Source organism: Ananas comosus, unplaced genomic scaffold (genome assembly GCF_001540865.1).
Source record: "Ananas comosus cultivar F153 unplaced genomic scaffold, ASM154086v1, whole genome shotgun sequence".
Classification (NCBI taxonomy): domain Eukaryota; kingdom Viridiplantae; phylum Streptophyta; class Magnoliopsida; order Poales; family Bromeliaceae; genus Ananas; species Ananas comosus.
Window position 1 is genome coordinate 26,525 of NW_017890627.1, and position 16,291 is coordinate 42,815.

A 16,291-nucleotide genomic window follows, 5' to 3' on the forward strand; every position below is an offset into this window, starting at 1 on the left:
GGGCTAAGAATGCTACTACTACCTACTTGCTTCTGGAAGACGATCTCACGCAGGGTTGAGGACGAATCCGGGCCATTGATCTCGCGGGAACGGACCGATTTGAAGCCGGGGAAGAGATCCCGGAGAGATCGGAGACTATACAGGTCGGCAGCGGAGGCAGTGTGGACGACGAGGAACCCTTCGGGCTTCGTCGTCCTCGCGATCTCCGCCGCGAGATCAGCGGGGCGCTTCGACCGATCGAGGCTGCGCCCGGCGAAGACGAAATCGAATTCGCCGGCGGCGAACGGCTGCCGGAGTAGGTCGCCGGCGACGACGAGCGGCGGCGCCTTCTTCTTAGCAACTCCGACGGCGTCGGGGACGCCGATCTCCCTAAGGGCGAGGACCTCGTAACCCGCGGGGGCGTCGACGCAGAGGGATCGAGAGGCCGGGGAGAGGAAGCCCTCGGCGAGGAGGTCCTGGAACACAGCGGAGTAATACTCCACAGCCTTGCGCCACTCGCGGCTCGTCCAGAGGGCGCGCAGCGCCGGGGTGGAGGCGGCGGCGCCGCCGCGACCGCCGCCGCCGACGACGCGGACGAAGGGCCCGCCGCCGCTTCCCGCGGCGGCGCCGTCGACGGCGAGGTCGGAGGGGGAGGAGAAGAGGCAGAAGTCGCCGGAGTCGCAGGCGCCGCCGTGGACGGCGACGACGTAGACGAAGCGGAGGAGGAGGACGAAGACGCCGAGCAGGAGAACCCTAACGAGAAGCTTGCGCACGGAGCTCGGCTTGGAGGTGGGCTCCATGGCGATAGAACGGAGCAAGCAATCTACGCAGAAACCGAAAAGAAAACCCCAACCCTAACCCTAGATCGAATCTAGCGGGCGCAGAAGCGCGCGGAGGTGTGGTTAGCGCCGATGAGGGGTCGAGGCGAGGAGGAGGAGGAGGAGAAGGGTACGAATCGAAAATAGAATAGCTTCGCAGGGGCAAAACGGTAATCCATGAGGCGTCGACCGTCGCGACCTCTCTTACCCTTCCCTCCCTCCCATGGTTATCGCGCTTTCTCCTCCCCTTCTCCCTTCGCTCTCCCCTCTCCCTCCCCTGTTTTCTTTTTTTCTTTTTTTAATTATTTACCTAAATTCTCCACGCACTACGCCCCTGAACCTTTCAGGAAATTACGGGAGATGCCATTACCTTTTTTAGGCATAGGGTGGTGGGGTCACGCGCCGATAGGTCTAGAACATCAGAAGGAATTTAATTAAATAATTTTTTAAAAAAAAGAAAAAAAAATTTAAATAAATCTGAGCCGTCCATTTAGTGGTCGTGGTCCTCGAGATGGGTTTATATCACATTATTACCACTTTACCCTCGTCAGTTCATAGGTTCACGAGAAACATAACGGCTATTGAAACTGCCTAAAAAAGGACGCTGGAAAAGCTGCAGCGGAGTTAACCGGGAAGGGGTGGCAGTTTCGCAAATTTATAGAAGTTGAGGGGGGAAATTTTAGGAGAAGTCGTAGCGGATTCGGAGGAGAGTATCGCTGATTCCGCTGGCTCGGTCCCTCTGTTCGACGCGGATATGATCATCGGGATAGAGAATCCTAGCCGTCCGATGATGGACGGCAGTGATTAAGAGAATTATCTGTTTAAACGGTCGATCTTACGTGCCCGTGAGCCATCGCTGGATCCGCGAGAGATTACACCGGACATGGTCCACCACATCACCGACGAACCAATCACCTCCCACGTATAATTGACGCGAGAGGATTGGTCCGTGGTGGACCAGGGTCTATGGAATAATTTCCGTTCCACCGCGTCACTTTTGACTTGCGGTGGTCCCATCATAGTTTTACTTGGACTGGATGTGGGACCCGTTTCTTACATATCTGGGACTCTACTCCAAATGCCACGTGGCTTTAATATTCAATATACATTTATTTAGTTAAAAGAAATTCAATTTGTTTTTTTTCTTAGGATTCAAAAAATTCAACCTTTATTTTATTTATTTATTTTTTAGTTTAAAGTAAGATTATGCTTTCGTTTTGAATTGCGGGGTGATTACGTTACGTGCCACGAGAATGTACGATAAAAAAATATTTTATTTATTTATGTACGTAATAGTACGTTTCACATATCGCAATGAATAGATTACAATATATTTTCTACAATTTCACATAAAAAATACATAAATATATTTTTATATATTTTTATTCTGATTCTATTTATATTGTTGGGTTTGTTTAGTTAGATTGTTCTCTTGAATTCACTAATTCCACCATAATTAGCCTTATTTAAAAATAAACATGCCCTAAAACAATGGGGTTTGTTCTGAATTTATATTCTTTGGTTAATTTTTTATTCTTTATTTCTTATTTTTCACCCTTGTGCCCCTTATTAGATGGTTATTTGTTGGAGAAGGGTTCCTCTCTTAATTAAATAAGCAAATACAAATGTTGAGAGTGATATATCCTAATTCCTAAGAATGGAACTTATTAATTGGAAGTTTGTGACAGCTATAAGATGGTGGCTTGGTAGGGCAATAAGAGAAAATTATAGTAAAAGATGCATATTTATTAGAAATAAATTAAATTTATTTGATTTAACTAAATTTAGACAAATAATAATTGAATTTAATAACTTTAGTTAATTAGTAGTGATTTTGGGTCTGTTAATTTTTAATTTTTTGGCAGATAAAGTCATTAATTTTCATAAGTTATTAGCATGTCCTTTAAACAATTAAAATATTAGGAATTCATATAAGCATAATTTTGTGTGAGATAATCAGATAATTAATAAAAAAGTAAAGAGTTAAGGTATACTAATTTAAGCATGGTCGACAGGCTTAAGCTTTTCAGATTTGAAAAGTTTTCTTAGATATAATAATATAGAAATTCATATCTACTATATCTGAACCCGAATTAAATTTACATTAATATGATATATATAAATATTTGATATTATATTTTAACATGTACTTTAAAAATTTAGATTTTAATATAGTATGTTTTGAAATATGATAAAGAGATATAATTGTTTCCGGTTCAAACTTTTGGTTGGTTTCGAATTTGGATATGAATTTTTAAAATCTATCGAATTCGGATTTCGGGTTCAGGTTCGGGTTTTGAAAAAGCCATCCCCAATCCGACCCATTGGCATCCGAGTCCAACGGCCCAATCTCTCTCTCTTCCTCATATGGGCCCAACGGAGGCTCCATATTGTTTGAGTGGGGCCCACTCACATCCTTCACTCCACAAAAAAAAAATAAAAATACTGGTGCTTATAATATTGCCGGGTTGCCTTCGCATAAAATTAAGATATTAAAAAAATTTATTGCATATTTTTCAAAAACATAAAGACAAAAAAAGAAAAATCAAATCGTAATTTAAAGATTTTGTTTGTTATTTATTTTTAAAAGAGATAATTGTATATATCCCTAAAATATCTATTTTTTTTTTCCAATATAACCATCATATGTTCCTTTGCTATTAAAAGAGATAAAGTATTTCGACAGTTACAATTCGTTAAGTTATCTCAGATTAAATGTGAGTTAAATGTCTATCAAAGTTAAAAAAAATAAAATACTTTTTTTGTCCTTAACTTAGGATAAATAAAAAAAATGATGATAATAACTGGGTATATTTGAAAAAATAAAAAATTAAAATATTTCTTTTGCTCCTAATTTATGGATAAATAGGAAAAGTTGGTAATAATAAAAGGTTATATTTAAAGGATAAAATAATAATTTTATAGATATAATGATTATTAGTAATAATTTACTATTAAAATTTAACTTTAGTAATATATTTGAAATAATTTAAAACGTAAAAAAATATTTTTAATATTAATCTCATAAGAAGGATAAATTAAAATTTTAAGTTTTTTTTAGGAGTATATAAGTAATTGTTCTTAAAATAAAAATAAAAAAAAAAAAGAAGCGATTCGTTACTTGAAATTTGACTGCTTACGTGGCGGCGATCCACTCTCGACACTTCTCATTCCTTTCTTACTCTCCGAACCATCTCTCTCCGCATTGCTTCGTGGGCTTATTCCCCACGCATCACTTATTCTCCCCCGTCCCTATTCCGACCCCTCTAAGCCCCCTCTCTCTCCCTTTCTCTCTCTCTCTCTCTCTCTCTAAACCCTACTCTCGTCTCCTTCCCCCTCCTCAAATCAAACCCGCCCATGGCGACGACGCCGTCTCTGCTCCCGCAGCCGGAATCCGCGGCGCCGAAGGAGGGCGCCGCCGCCGCCGCCGCCGACGGCGGCGGAGGAGGGGTGGTGGCGGCGGTGCTGCGGCGGTGGAGGCGCGAGGATCTCCTGGAGCGGGGCTCGCTCCTCCTCCGGGGCTCCGCGTGGGTGTTCTCGCTCATCGCGCTCGTCGTCATGGCCTCGAACAAGCACGGCGATTGGAGGGACTTCCACCGCTACCAGGAGTACAGGTTAGGGTTCTGCGCGCTCTCGTGCCTATCTACATAGATCGCTTCTTTACTTCCGCTCAATCGGATTGCGTTCAGATTTATATAATACATGATCACATAGTATTAGACTCGAATTTCTTTCTTTTTTTTAAATTTTTTTTAATAAATATGTGAATATGAATTAAGCAAACGAATATAGAAGCTCAGAGAATGGTATATATTGTTAATATATTCAACACAGTAATTATACCCATGATCTCACGAAGACGAGAAAATTTACATTTCAGAAATAATTTTAAAGCACAGAATAATAAAATAATTATTGTCATTATTATTACTGTTCGATGTTGCTATCATTATTATTATTATTATTATTATTGCTATTAAATTTTCGTAGGTATCTGGTGGTGATCACGGCACTGGCGGTGCTGTACTTGACGGTGCAGGTGCTGAGGCAGGCCTACCAACTGAGCGGCAGAATCGACCCGGTGCGAAAGCCGACTGCAGAGATCATCGATTTCGCAGGAGATCAGGTTGGTCCCGAATTTATTCATTTTTATTAATCTTTTTACTATTTTTGAAAATAATTAATATGCATGCCAACTATTTGTAGAATAAATTTGATCAATTGCAACTGTTTCTGAAGAACGGGAATTTAAATTTAAGCTTTAAAGTAAGTGCATGAGTAAAGTAGCATAAAGCGGTACAGCAGTGACTCGCACTTTGATTACTCGTGTGAGAAAATTCGCTACTTTCGCATATTATAGTGCATCCAGTCAAAAGAATTTNGGGGGGGGGGGGTCTTTAACATGTTATGCTTATGAAAATAAATAAAATAATTTTTACTGAACTTTTTCAGCGTGCGCTAAAAGCACTTTCACGATCCCAAACACAAGAACTATTTCGAAATGACCCCGTAATTCCATTTTTATTATTTTTTTATGTAAATAATTTGAATCGGAGAAATTGAAGTTTTTAGAGCTCTAATTGTGCCTCAATATATAAATAAGAGAGTTGTGACGATGAATGCTAATAATAGCTAATAAAAATATCAAATTTAACGAAAATCTCACTTTGGCATCGTTGACAATTTTTTTAAACATTAATTTTAAATACTATTAAGAGGGTTTTGTTTATTATCTTTCCTCGGCGAGCATTGAAATTCAAGCATTTTATATCTGAATGACCAATATATAATCTTAATTATATTGCTATAAAATGAAATTAATGTTTGTGATTAATTTAGACACTATGGTTAGAAGGATGAACGAGAACATAACATTAAGGGTGCGTTTGGGTCGCATTATGAAAGATTACTAGGAATGAAAAGATGTCCGAGAATCTTATTCCTATTCATCATATTACTAAGAATGTGGAATTCCTGTGTTTGGTTCGCATGATCATATTATTTAGCCATGTTATTTAAGATTACAAAAAATATACAATTAATTAATTTATTTTTTAAATTAATTTTAGATAATCTACCAAAAATTTCAACATTTTTTTAGAAAAAAGGGAGAGAGAGCATAGGTTAGAAAAAGAGAGCATAATTAAAAAAATAGTAAAAGAAATAGAGTCGAAATTAGAGGGAGTGAGAGAGTTGAGATTTTAGAAAAAGAGGGAGGGAGAAAGCTTAGTATAGAGAGAGAAAAAGAGTTAAATTTTAGAGAGAAAGATAAGTTTAGAGAGAGATGTGAGATTATAGTGTAAAGAAAAATAATACCAATTAGCCGACGGGTAGGGAGAAAGAAAGAGATTAGACATATTATGATTATCCCAATCCATATTATAGGATACCCACCCTTTCTCAAGAGAATGAGATTAGTACTTTGGGATGAATCTTATTCCCAAGTAAATCTAATATTACTAACTAGATTACTTAGTGCGTTTAACCAAACACCGTCATATTTTTTTATTCCTATTGGATTACTAGGAATCTTTAAAAGATAGCGCGAATCAAACGCACCCTAATACTAATGGAAATGGTTAAATTTTATTACTCACTTTTCTGGTGGTGGTTATGACATTGTCGACCATTAGATAATAATCTCATTAAACACCACTGTGACAATAAACAAAATGACTTGTAAATTCTCTAATATTTTGAGCTGAAACTAAAGATTTATTATTCTTGCTGTTGCAGCTGATGGCGTACCTGCTCATCTCTGCACTATCTGCTGCTATTCCTCTCACGGATCGCCTCCACAGAGTCATACATAACACATTCGTCGATTCATGCGCCGCCTCGATCAGCATGGCCTTTTTCGCTTTCGTGGCCCTCGCTCTCTCAGCTCTCGTATCTGGTTTTAGACTCTCCAAACAATCGTACATCTAACGTACCTACGTAGAGTATACATACCACTGTACGATTCTCTCCATCTCGCGAGTGTACTATAAGGTGTGTGTATTTGATGCCTTTGTACAGTAGAGAATATTGGTGTCGATAGTTTTACATCTTTCATTATTCTTTATGATCTTTAGCTTTGCTTTACTTTTATAAAGAAAAAAAAAAAAACCATAATTTCCGCATCCATTTGTATCACGTTAAAGAAGTCTCAATATGTTTTATTATATTATATATAATATAATGCATGGGCAAAAGAGCTCTGTCCTAGAAAAATAATTTAACTTCGCTGATTAGCTTTAAAGGGGAGTCTACGTCACGCGTAACTTTCCCTTCGCCCAACCAAAATGGATGGGAACGATGAGGTGTCATGTCGATGTAGGCGTTTGTGTCCCTGTTACACTAAATTAATTTTTATATTAGCAATGTAGTTGAATTTAGGTTTGCAGAGTTTTCTCACTACTATTATAATGGCAAAAATTAATTAGTCGTGAATCTGTGTCCCATCAAATTTCGTCTGGAATAAATATTTAAACTATAAAATAATTATTAAATTAAAAAATAGTTGTTTTTTAATAAAAAACTATTTTTATTTAAATTAATAATATTTTATTTTATTTTATATTTTATTTAAATTAGAAAGGAAAAAAAAAAGGAAACGCTAGCATTTTTAGCGGGAATGAATCATAAAAAAGTTATTTAATCTCGTCAAGGCTGGTCGGGTCGGGTCGGGTCTTCATCTTTCGCATCTGGATCCGTCCCGTTTGCATCCGTTGTACCCACCGTTTCCTGTCACGCTGCTTCAAGTATTAATCTCCCACCTTACATACATCATCACCGTCCAATCCTGATCACACGGTTCAGAATCACCTGAAAAATACCGGGCACCCGGTACATTCAACATTCGGAAAAACCAGCATCGGGCTCTGCGATCGGATAAGGTCGGCGCAAGATTCCGACAAAAATATGTACATACGTATCCCTTTCCCCAAACTACCCCTCCGAAACGACACAAACTACGAGACGCCCATCGCACGTTTTACATTCGCGCCCGTAACACAGTGCCACTTTCGTAATTCGGGCCAATTTTGGGGGGGAGTTATTTACACGTGTCTCCTTCCATACTACTCATCACTCCAATTGCGGTGGATTCGGGCGGTGGCAAGCGGGTGTAATTAGCGGGTAAATCATGTCGGGTTTGAATCCGGGAGCGGCGCCATACTTGCCGGGGCTGTTCCGGGCGGTGGAGGACTACTCGCCGGAGTGGTGGGAGCTCGTCGGGTCGTCACCGTGGTTCTGTGACTACTGGCTCCGCGACCGCAATAAGAAAATAATGGAGTCCCCTGATCCGACCGATATTTACGACCCCGCCATCCCCGACGACCTCTACGCCTTCTTCTTGGGTACATGCGCATTGTTGGAAGCGTAGTTACTAGAAGCATTTTTGTTCTAGTTGAATGAGTTTTATTAGATATGTCATATTTTATTTTTTTTTATAGGTGCAGATCATGATGCTGATGATACGGAGGAGAAAGAGGACGGAAAAGGAGGAGAGAGGCGAAAGGAGATGGTGGTTTGCGGGGCGGAGAAGTGGCGGATGTCGCGGCAGAGGGCGCAGGCGGCGAGATATGGAGAGAAAGCCCCTAAGATTGTGAAGATCGTGAGAGTGAGTCCGAGACCGATTCAACAGCCCAAGTAAAACGAATCGAGCAGACTCAACTCACCGAGTCATGGAACGTGTGCGCGTGGGGGCGGAGTTGTATTAATGTGGCATGTTTTTTGTCTTTTGTCTTTTTCTCTTTTCTTTTCCTTTTTTTTCGGTTAAGCTATTATCTAGCTTGTATGGTTTGTAAATTAACATGGAATAAGAAAATAATGGAGTTCCCCCATCTCTCTCTCTCTCTCTCTCTAGCGATTTTTTATTTTCTTATCAATAATTGAAAAATGTTATTCAAGCTCAGCCAAGGTAGATAGGGCCCTACAAAATACGAAGTTTTTTTTTTTAAAAAAAAATTGTAATCAGTATTATAATTTGTATATGAAAGGAGTCTAATATATATATATATATATATATATAACACTATTCATCAGGTTGTTTCCTTTCTCATATTGGGGTCTTAATTTTGACAATGCATACATAATATAATGGATTAAATCTCTATATATAAAGTTATATATATATATATATATATATATATATATATATATATATGTGACGAACGAGTAGTTAGGCCTGTCGACCCACTCAAAATTCCAAAGTTAGGCTTACCAAAGCCTACAAAATTTGAGGCCCATTTAGCCCGACCCGTTTATCATAAGATTATTTAACTATAAGGCCCAAATCAGTTATTAGCAAGACGAGTCACCCTACAAGGTCGGTTAAGATTAGCAAGACGAGTCTCTCATCGTCTGATGCTTATGAGTTTTTTAACTAGACAGTAGCATGTCAGAGGCTATCTAAGATCAAAAGATTAAGAGTGTTAAGCGTGCTAGGATTAGAGCAGTGTTCTAGGATAGACGACCCTCCGCAAAATGGGATATCGCAGTTTATTGTAAGAATGTTTATTCATTAGGCCCAGATTAGTTGCTAGCTTCTAAGTCCATCCGAAAATAAATTAAAGTTATTTAGATTACGGGAAAAAAAAAGAAGTTTCTTTTTCTTTCTCTTCTTGTAAGTATCTAATGAGTTTGGTTCAACTGACTGACCGTCCCTACCGCGAGTGGCAAAGAGCTTGGCGGTTGGTATCCGAGGTTCCAAGTTCGAATTCTAGTTGATTCACATTTCTAGCTAAGTTTATTTTTAAATGAAATAAACGAAGCGGGTAGGCATGCGCTCTCTCTCTCTCTCAAAAAAAAAAGAAAAAGAAAAAAGAAAAAAAAGAAAATAAAAAAGAGTTTGGCTCAAGTGAGGGGTGTACAATTGAGTCTTATTTTGTGAAGGCTACAATCATGATTATGTTAGTTAGAAATTTTAAGTAAAGTAAAAGTATAATTATTAAAATCTGTTAATTATGATTATTAATCTCAAAACCAGGCGACAAATACTACCCAAGTGTTAAGTATACATACAAAGGGTTCATTTGATTCAAATATTATTAATAAGTCAAAATAAATTAAGATAAAATTACATGAGTAGATTCAGAAATTATATTTTAACTAAATTGGTGTGAATGAGTGGCACTTTAGAGAAAGGATATTTTATTTTATTTTATTTTATTTTTTGTGTGTGGAGAAGAAAACAAAAGGTCTTGTGAACTTGCGAATAGGATAAGTTGACCGACTAATAAATAAACGTGCAAGATAAGTATTTTTATTTAATTATTATTATAATTAATTTATTATTATTATTTTTGTGATTAGGTTACGAAGTCAACATTGTGGATGTAAACGATTGCTTAGAGCTGTGAACATATGATGTCACTGCTTCTTACTAAGCACAAAATTAACATGTAGATCTTATGATATATTTAAAATATATTGTACATTAAATCGGTGTCACACGTTTCTTGCGTATATTATACATTATTAATTAATGCAGGGACAAAGTTAATGTAAACTTTTTTTTTTTTTTGTGAAAAACTACTTGGAAATATAAATAAATTAGAGTAAACTTCAAATTATTTTCATATAGTTTAGCTTATTTTTATTTTGTTATTTTTGGATTTAAAAAGTTGTGCTTTGTCTCCTGTGCTATTTTATCAAAAAACTCGATGCAAATAGGGTAGCAAATTAAATAAAAGTATTTAAACAATCACAAGATGACAAAATAAACAATACGCTAAATCACAGAGGGAGAATGTGTAACCTTTTTAATTATAGAATGATAAAATAAAAATGAGATAAACGTACAGGAGAGGCAATTTGAATTTTACCCTATAAATTAATTTGTAAGTCAAGTCAAATTTTGAGAGGAGCCCTTTGTTAAACATAAAAAAAAAGAAAAAAAAAATCATCTTTAAGGAGGCTTCTGTGTTTTTTTTTTTTTTTTTTTTTTTTTTTTTTTGCAGGCGCATGCAAATATATGTGACCAAAATAAACTTTACATTCAGCGGACAGATGGTCAGAAATCCCTCTATGAGTTCATCACTGAAATAAACTTTATATGTGGCTGAAATCTCTCTATGAGTTCATCACTGACGGTGGTCAGATAGACTCCCTGTACGTTCAGCTTTGGAGGCTAAAAATTTCAGCTAAAAACAAAATATTCATTTGGATTCTCCTTCGCAAGAGATTACTTACAGCGGACAGATTAATCTGTTGAGGGTGTGTTGTGGATCAGTATTGCATTTTTTGTGCGCTATTTCCAGAAACCTGCGACCACCTATTTCGGGAATGTGTCTTCGTCAGATACCTTTTATTCAGTGCCGAAAATTCAGATACAAGCGAATTGGAATCGGGGGATGTTCGCCGGCTATGGACGGAGACAGCTAACATTCACAATGTCGTGTTGAGGACAAAAAGTCTAACCCATTTGGCGGCAATCTGGTGGGTGATATGGACGGAGCGTAATAATACTATCTTCAGCGATGCGCGGCCCAATGCTTCCTAGGCTCTCGAACGTGTTACGGCCTTGATCAAAACTTGGACCGAGATCCTTTGACTATCGACCGTGACTCCTGATTTCTCACTTCCTTCTCAGTACTGTTTGTGCTCGATTTCGATATTTACTGCTTTATTTACTTCTTTTAGTTATTTACTTCTTCGTAATTGTATCGTTTTTTGTTTTCGTCCGGATACTCTAGGAGGCCTTAGTTGCTTCCAACATGTACGCTTAGTTCATTTTGCTTAATGAATGAAGCAGGTAGCTTGCTACTTATTTTTTCAAAAAAAAAAGAAAAAAAGAAAAAAAAACTTTACATTGTTTAGGAACGAGTATTTAAATTTTAAAAAATTTTAATTTTATTATCCAATCTTTTATTTAGTATTTAACTTGATTTGATTGTAGACTTTTAGTTATTTATTGTTCTGAGACACTACGTGCTCTCGCTTCATCCGTACACTTTAACACTGTATTTTTATTTGTCATTCATTTCATTTAATTATTCGATCAATACCATCCAAGCATTTTAGTTAATGAATGTTTAACAACGAGATGATGCTTGTAAAAAATATTAAGATTTGGTGTACAAATCAAACTATTTGAATGGTTAGAGAGTAAAATCCAAAATTTTTAAAACTTGATGGTTATTTTCAAATGGTCTTAAGTTTACGATCAGCTCTATACATTTTTACTCTTTTTACATTTCCTTGCCTCAAACAAATAAGGATTTATATAGTCATCAAATAGAGGGACCACTATTCAAAAAATGTTGCTCAAATGTTTTATCATAAGAAAAACTTGTCAATTTCATTGCCATTTTTTCAGTCTCTAGTAACATTCTAATGTTAGATGAAGCAAACCAAACCAATGAATCAATCAATCAATCAAACTTATAAAAATTTAACTTCCAAATAGCCTTTCCCTCTTTATTTTGCATTTCACTACTACGTATATGTATCCATATATATATATATAATATATATGTCTTTGTCCTAGAAACAAATGAATAAATGACTCTTTTTATGTATCTTCTAATCCACCTTGAGTGTACAACAAAAGCCCTATTAGATATACAAGATCTACATATAGAGCCAAATTCAACAAAGTAATGAGTCGAAAAACAAGTCATCTCTTGGTTCCTCTTTAGTCTTTTGCAACATGCTCTCCACTTGTCTTTGTTGTTGTTGTTGTTGTTGTTGTTGTTGTTGTTGTAGTTGATTCATGTAAGAAGAGGAGTTCATGGAGCTCGCATTGTAGTTGGGGAATCCATAGTTTCCTGCAGGGGCCTGCAGCATTTCGAGAGTGAACGGCGCCTGGTTCGCGGGCGCGTTGAGGCGCCCGTGGAAGAGGTGAGAGGGCCCGTTGATCGCCGACGGCCTTATTGCCATGACATTGTTGTTGTTGTTGTTGTTGTTGTTGTTGTCTGCGAGAGGGCGGCTTCCTCGCGCGGCGGGGACGTCGTGGTTGTGCTTGCCTTCGTACGTCGTGATCACCGCCCTGAGGTCGTGCGACGCCCTCTCGACGTGCTTCCTCACGGGGCAGCCCGTTGTTGTGCATTTGTAGTAGCTCCTGCATCGAGTTCGATAGCAAGTAAGTTACCGTATTCGCGAACCAAAGCCACTAAATCGCAAACCTATTTCGTCCTAGTCCTACTCAAAGCTAGACTACGCAACATCGTAACCGCCATTCGATGATAATCACATAAAACTTTCGGAATTCAAACATCTAATCACACAAGAAAAACTTCATGCGGAACAAGTTATTTAAGAATAACTTAAAACTATAGGATTTGAGTGAATAACATGTATTGAGAATCTAAAACACTTCTTATTTAGCATCAATCAAACACATCATATAAGAGAGGTTGATGAGAAACATATTCTCACCTAGGATTTGGATTCCCCTTCACAACCTTTTGTCCATATTTCCTCCACCTATATCCGTCGTCCAATATATCGATGTCGCTCGTCGTCTGCACCACCACCCGCGGCTCCCGCACCGTCCGATTCCCCGCCGCCGACGCCCCCTCATTCTCCCCTTCCTTTTTCCTGCACACCAACACCAAAACCAATAAGCCCAGCTCATAGAATTCCTAGCTTCAAAGCACACAAAGATCACAGCAACAAAACAGGGGAAAAAAAAAACCCAAAGCTTACCAACGCTTTGCGTCGGGCTCGTCTTCGTCGATCTCCTCCCCCTCCAAATTGCTCCTCGGAGCGCTCGCATCGATCTCGTCGTCCCCGAAGGAGATCGACGAGTTCTCGGGGGTGGCGACGGAGTCCATCGCCCCGCCGAACGAATCCGATGCTTCGGAATTGATAGGAGCAGAGCTCTGCAGAGCCTGGGGAGGAGCAGAGGAAGCAGAGGAAGCAGAGCTTCTTCTTGTGTTCTGCGGCTTTGGATGGTTGTGTGTTCCTTTGTACACAATCTCTGTTATGCGCCCATCAACTAGGGATCTCTCCACCTTCTTCTTCGTCGGGCAATTCGGATACGTGCACTTGTAGTAGCTGCGCGGGTTCTCGCTCCCCTTCACTTGCTTCTGCCCGTATTTTCGCCAATTGTATCCGTCGTCGGACTTGCGCGGTTCCCTCAGGATGTTCGGCACTGGAATCTCCGGCGCCGCAGCCGCCGCCACCGCGATGTCGTCTTTCGTGTTCGAGTTTCGAGGAGCAAACTCTTCCTGCAATTGATTGAGATCACAAGGGGTTAGACCCCGGAAACCGGAATTGGTTACTCGAGAGATTTGAATTGAATAAGGATGTTGTTACCTTAGAATTGGTAGTTGGAAGAGGTTGAAACATCGATGTGTTGGAGATTTGGGGCTTTGTGTTGGTGTGGAAGGAGAAATCAGAGTATGCTCTGTTTTCATCTTTGAAAACCCCAGGTTGAGAATTGTTGGAGTTGTTGGGTCTCCAATTGAAAGCTTGTGCTGGGAAAGTACCAGTGGTGGGAGATGGAAACATCATCTGTTTCAAATTCGATTCAACTTATGATCAATAATATTATGTTCTTATAAAGGAATTAATTAATCAAGAATTTTAAAAAAAAAGAGTGGATCTTGAGATCCAAAAATCAAAAATTTTCAATTTAAAAAAAAAAATTTAAAGCACCGTTCTCTAACAGCTTAAATTTTTATAAAAATAGAAAAGAACAGTAGTATCTGGATAACTGCTACTTACGTTGTGGGACGATAAGAGGACGGGAGAGTCCAAGAGCTCGGCGGGGCTGAGGCCGGCGGGGATGGCGAAGTAGGAGGAAGGGGAGATGGGAGGCGGCGACAGCGGCAGCGACGGCGGGGGGGTGGACTTGAACTTGGGCACGCCGCTGCCGAAGCCGCCTCCGCCGCCGCCCGCGCGAGATGTAGGGGATTTTGATCGGTCTTCATCGCCGACTCCGGCGAGGAGCTCGGAGAAGGAGGTGGCGAAGGGTGTGGTGAATGAGAAAGGAGAGAGAGGGGTGTTAGTGGTGTGCTCTAAGCTCCCTGTAGAAGAACCCATGAGGAAGAGAGAAGAGAAACAGAGAGAGAGAGAGAGAGAGAGAGGTGAAGTAGCTACGTATGGAGGAGAGGGAGAGGGAGAGGGAGAGGGAGAGGGGGTGGTGGTGGGTGGGTGTGAGTTAGTGTTTTGTTATTACTATGACTATGACTCATATGTATGTATGCATGGGGGAGGAGAGAGAGAGAGAGAGAGAGAGAGAGAGAGAGAGAGAGGTGCGAAGTGTGGAGGGGGTGTTTCTAAGAAGGAGAGAGGGTGGAGAGTTTTGACCGGGGGAGGCCGGTCAAACCTCGTGCCTTTGACCGGTGCAGAGGCGGCTCGGACCTCCCCCTTGCACGAGGGACAACATTTCTTGCGCGCACCCAGTGCACCACATCATCCGTGAACCGCCCAATGAGTTATTCATTATTTTCGCCGTTTTTTTTTTCCCTCCCTTGAAAAATAGCTTTTTGAATCTTCTAAAAAAAAAAATAGCAGCAGTTTAAACGTTATATAAGTTTCACAACATATTAATAGCTGAAAATATCTTTCATATAAAAAATTTTTATATGATAAATATAGTAATCAATCATATTAGACATTATAAGATTATATAAGATTAAAAAAATTATTCTTACATAAAATAAGAATTCTTAATTTGAGAAAAAAGACCTAGCATTTTGTATTTTATATAAATCTTTAGATAATACAAAAAAAATTAATAAAGTATTAGTAACAACATGTTTCAACATATTAAAATGAAAAAGTAAATACTTTCTTATTATAGGAAACTAATGATGAACATAATGGCAAGGTAGTAAGCCGGGTTGAATGGCGTGGTGGACAGTGTCCAAACAAAAATTACTCCTATATTGGGCATGTTTGTCATCGTTCGGATGAACTCTAGTGTATCACACTGACACTAGGGCTGTAAACGAGCAAGAATACGAGCGAGCTGAGGTCGACTCGTGTTCGGCTCGGTTATTAAAGGAGCCGAATACGAGCTGGCTCGTTAAAGTATCGAGCCGAAAAATTCAACTCGTGTTCGGCTTATTTATTAACGAGCTGGCTCACGAGCTGGCCAACGAACAATAAATTAAAAAAAATTAAATTAAATATATATAAAAAATAAATTTATAAAATATTATCCATTAGATTTTGATCTAATAGTTGAAACTTTACATATAAATGAGTCTTTTTATAATTACGCTCGCATTTATATTTTTATTTTGCTAAAAATTAAATAATAAAAATATATATTATATATAATTATTTATTTATATATAAAAATATAAATTAAATAAATTATATAAATATAAAATATATGTATTCGAGCTGTTATCGAGCCGAACACGAGCGAGCTGACCGTAGCTTGTGTTTGGCTCGTTTAAAATTCAGCTCGTGTTCGGCTTGTTTACTAAACGAGCGATTCGATCTCGAGCTCATTTCGAGCCGAACACGAGCTGGCTCGCAAACTAGCTGGATTGCCACCCCTACTTGAACCCATAGGTGGTACCTCTAGAATCTTCCATCACCTTATAATT

At 38.9% G+C, this 16,291-nt stretch overlaps 4 protein-coding genes across 4 annotated transcripts in view; 2 read left to right on the forward strand and 2 right to left on the reverse strand.

Annotated features, from left to right (window-relative positions):
* Window positions 1–1,208, reverse strand: part of LOC109703983 — a 6,248-nt gene extending 5,040 nt beyond the window's left edge. The window contains exon 1 of the mRNA XM_020224730.1: window positions 5–1,208. Coding sequence (XP_020080319.1) covers window positions 5–779 — 775 coding nt within the window. The 5' untranslated portion in view covers window positions 780–1,208. The remainder of the gene's footprint in view (window positions 1–4) is intronic.
* Window positions 1,209–4,018: 2,810 nt separating this feature from the next.
* LOC109703985 (CASP-like protein 4B1) lies at window positions 4,019–6,854 on the forward strand. Its single transcript, XM_020224733.1, has 3 exons — window positions 4,019–4,411; window positions 4,788–4,923; window positions 6,534–6,854. Exons 1-3 carry the CDS (start codon window positions 4,155–4,157, stop codon window positions 6,723–6,725), a joined length of 585 nt encoding a protein of 194 aa, XP_020080322.1. The 5' UTR covers window positions 4,019–4,154; the 3' UTR covers window positions 6,726–6,854.
* A 620-nt stretch (window positions 6,855–7,474) lies between these two features.
* Window positions 7,475–8,631, forward strand: LOC109703986 (protein EARLY RESPONSIVE TO DEHYDRATION 15-like). The gene is made up of 2 exons (XM_020224734.1): window positions 7,475–8,137; window positions 8,234–8,631. Exons 1-2 carry the CDS (start codon window positions 7,924–7,926, stop codon window positions 8,431–8,433), a joined length of 414 nt encoding a protein of 137 aa, XP_020080323.1. The 5' UTR covers window positions 7,475–7,923; the 3' UTR covers window positions 8,434–8,631.
* Window positions 8,632–12,164: 3,533 nt separating this feature from the next.
* LOC109703989 (probable WRKY transcription factor 26) lies at window positions 12,165–14,864 on the reverse strand. The gene is made up of 5 exons (XM_020224737.1): window positions 14,454–14,864; window positions 14,043–14,240; window positions 13,431–13,954; window positions 13,161–13,322; window positions 12,165–12,843 (listed from the first exon to the last, which is right to left on the reverse strand). Exons 1-5 carry the CDS (start codon window positions 14,769–14,771, stop codon window positions 12,372–12,374), a joined length of 1,674 nt encoding a protein of 557 aa, XP_020080326.1. The 5' UTR covers window positions 14,772–14,864; the 3' UTR covers window positions 12,165–12,371.
* Window positions 14,865–16,291: the final 1,427 nt, after the last annotated feature.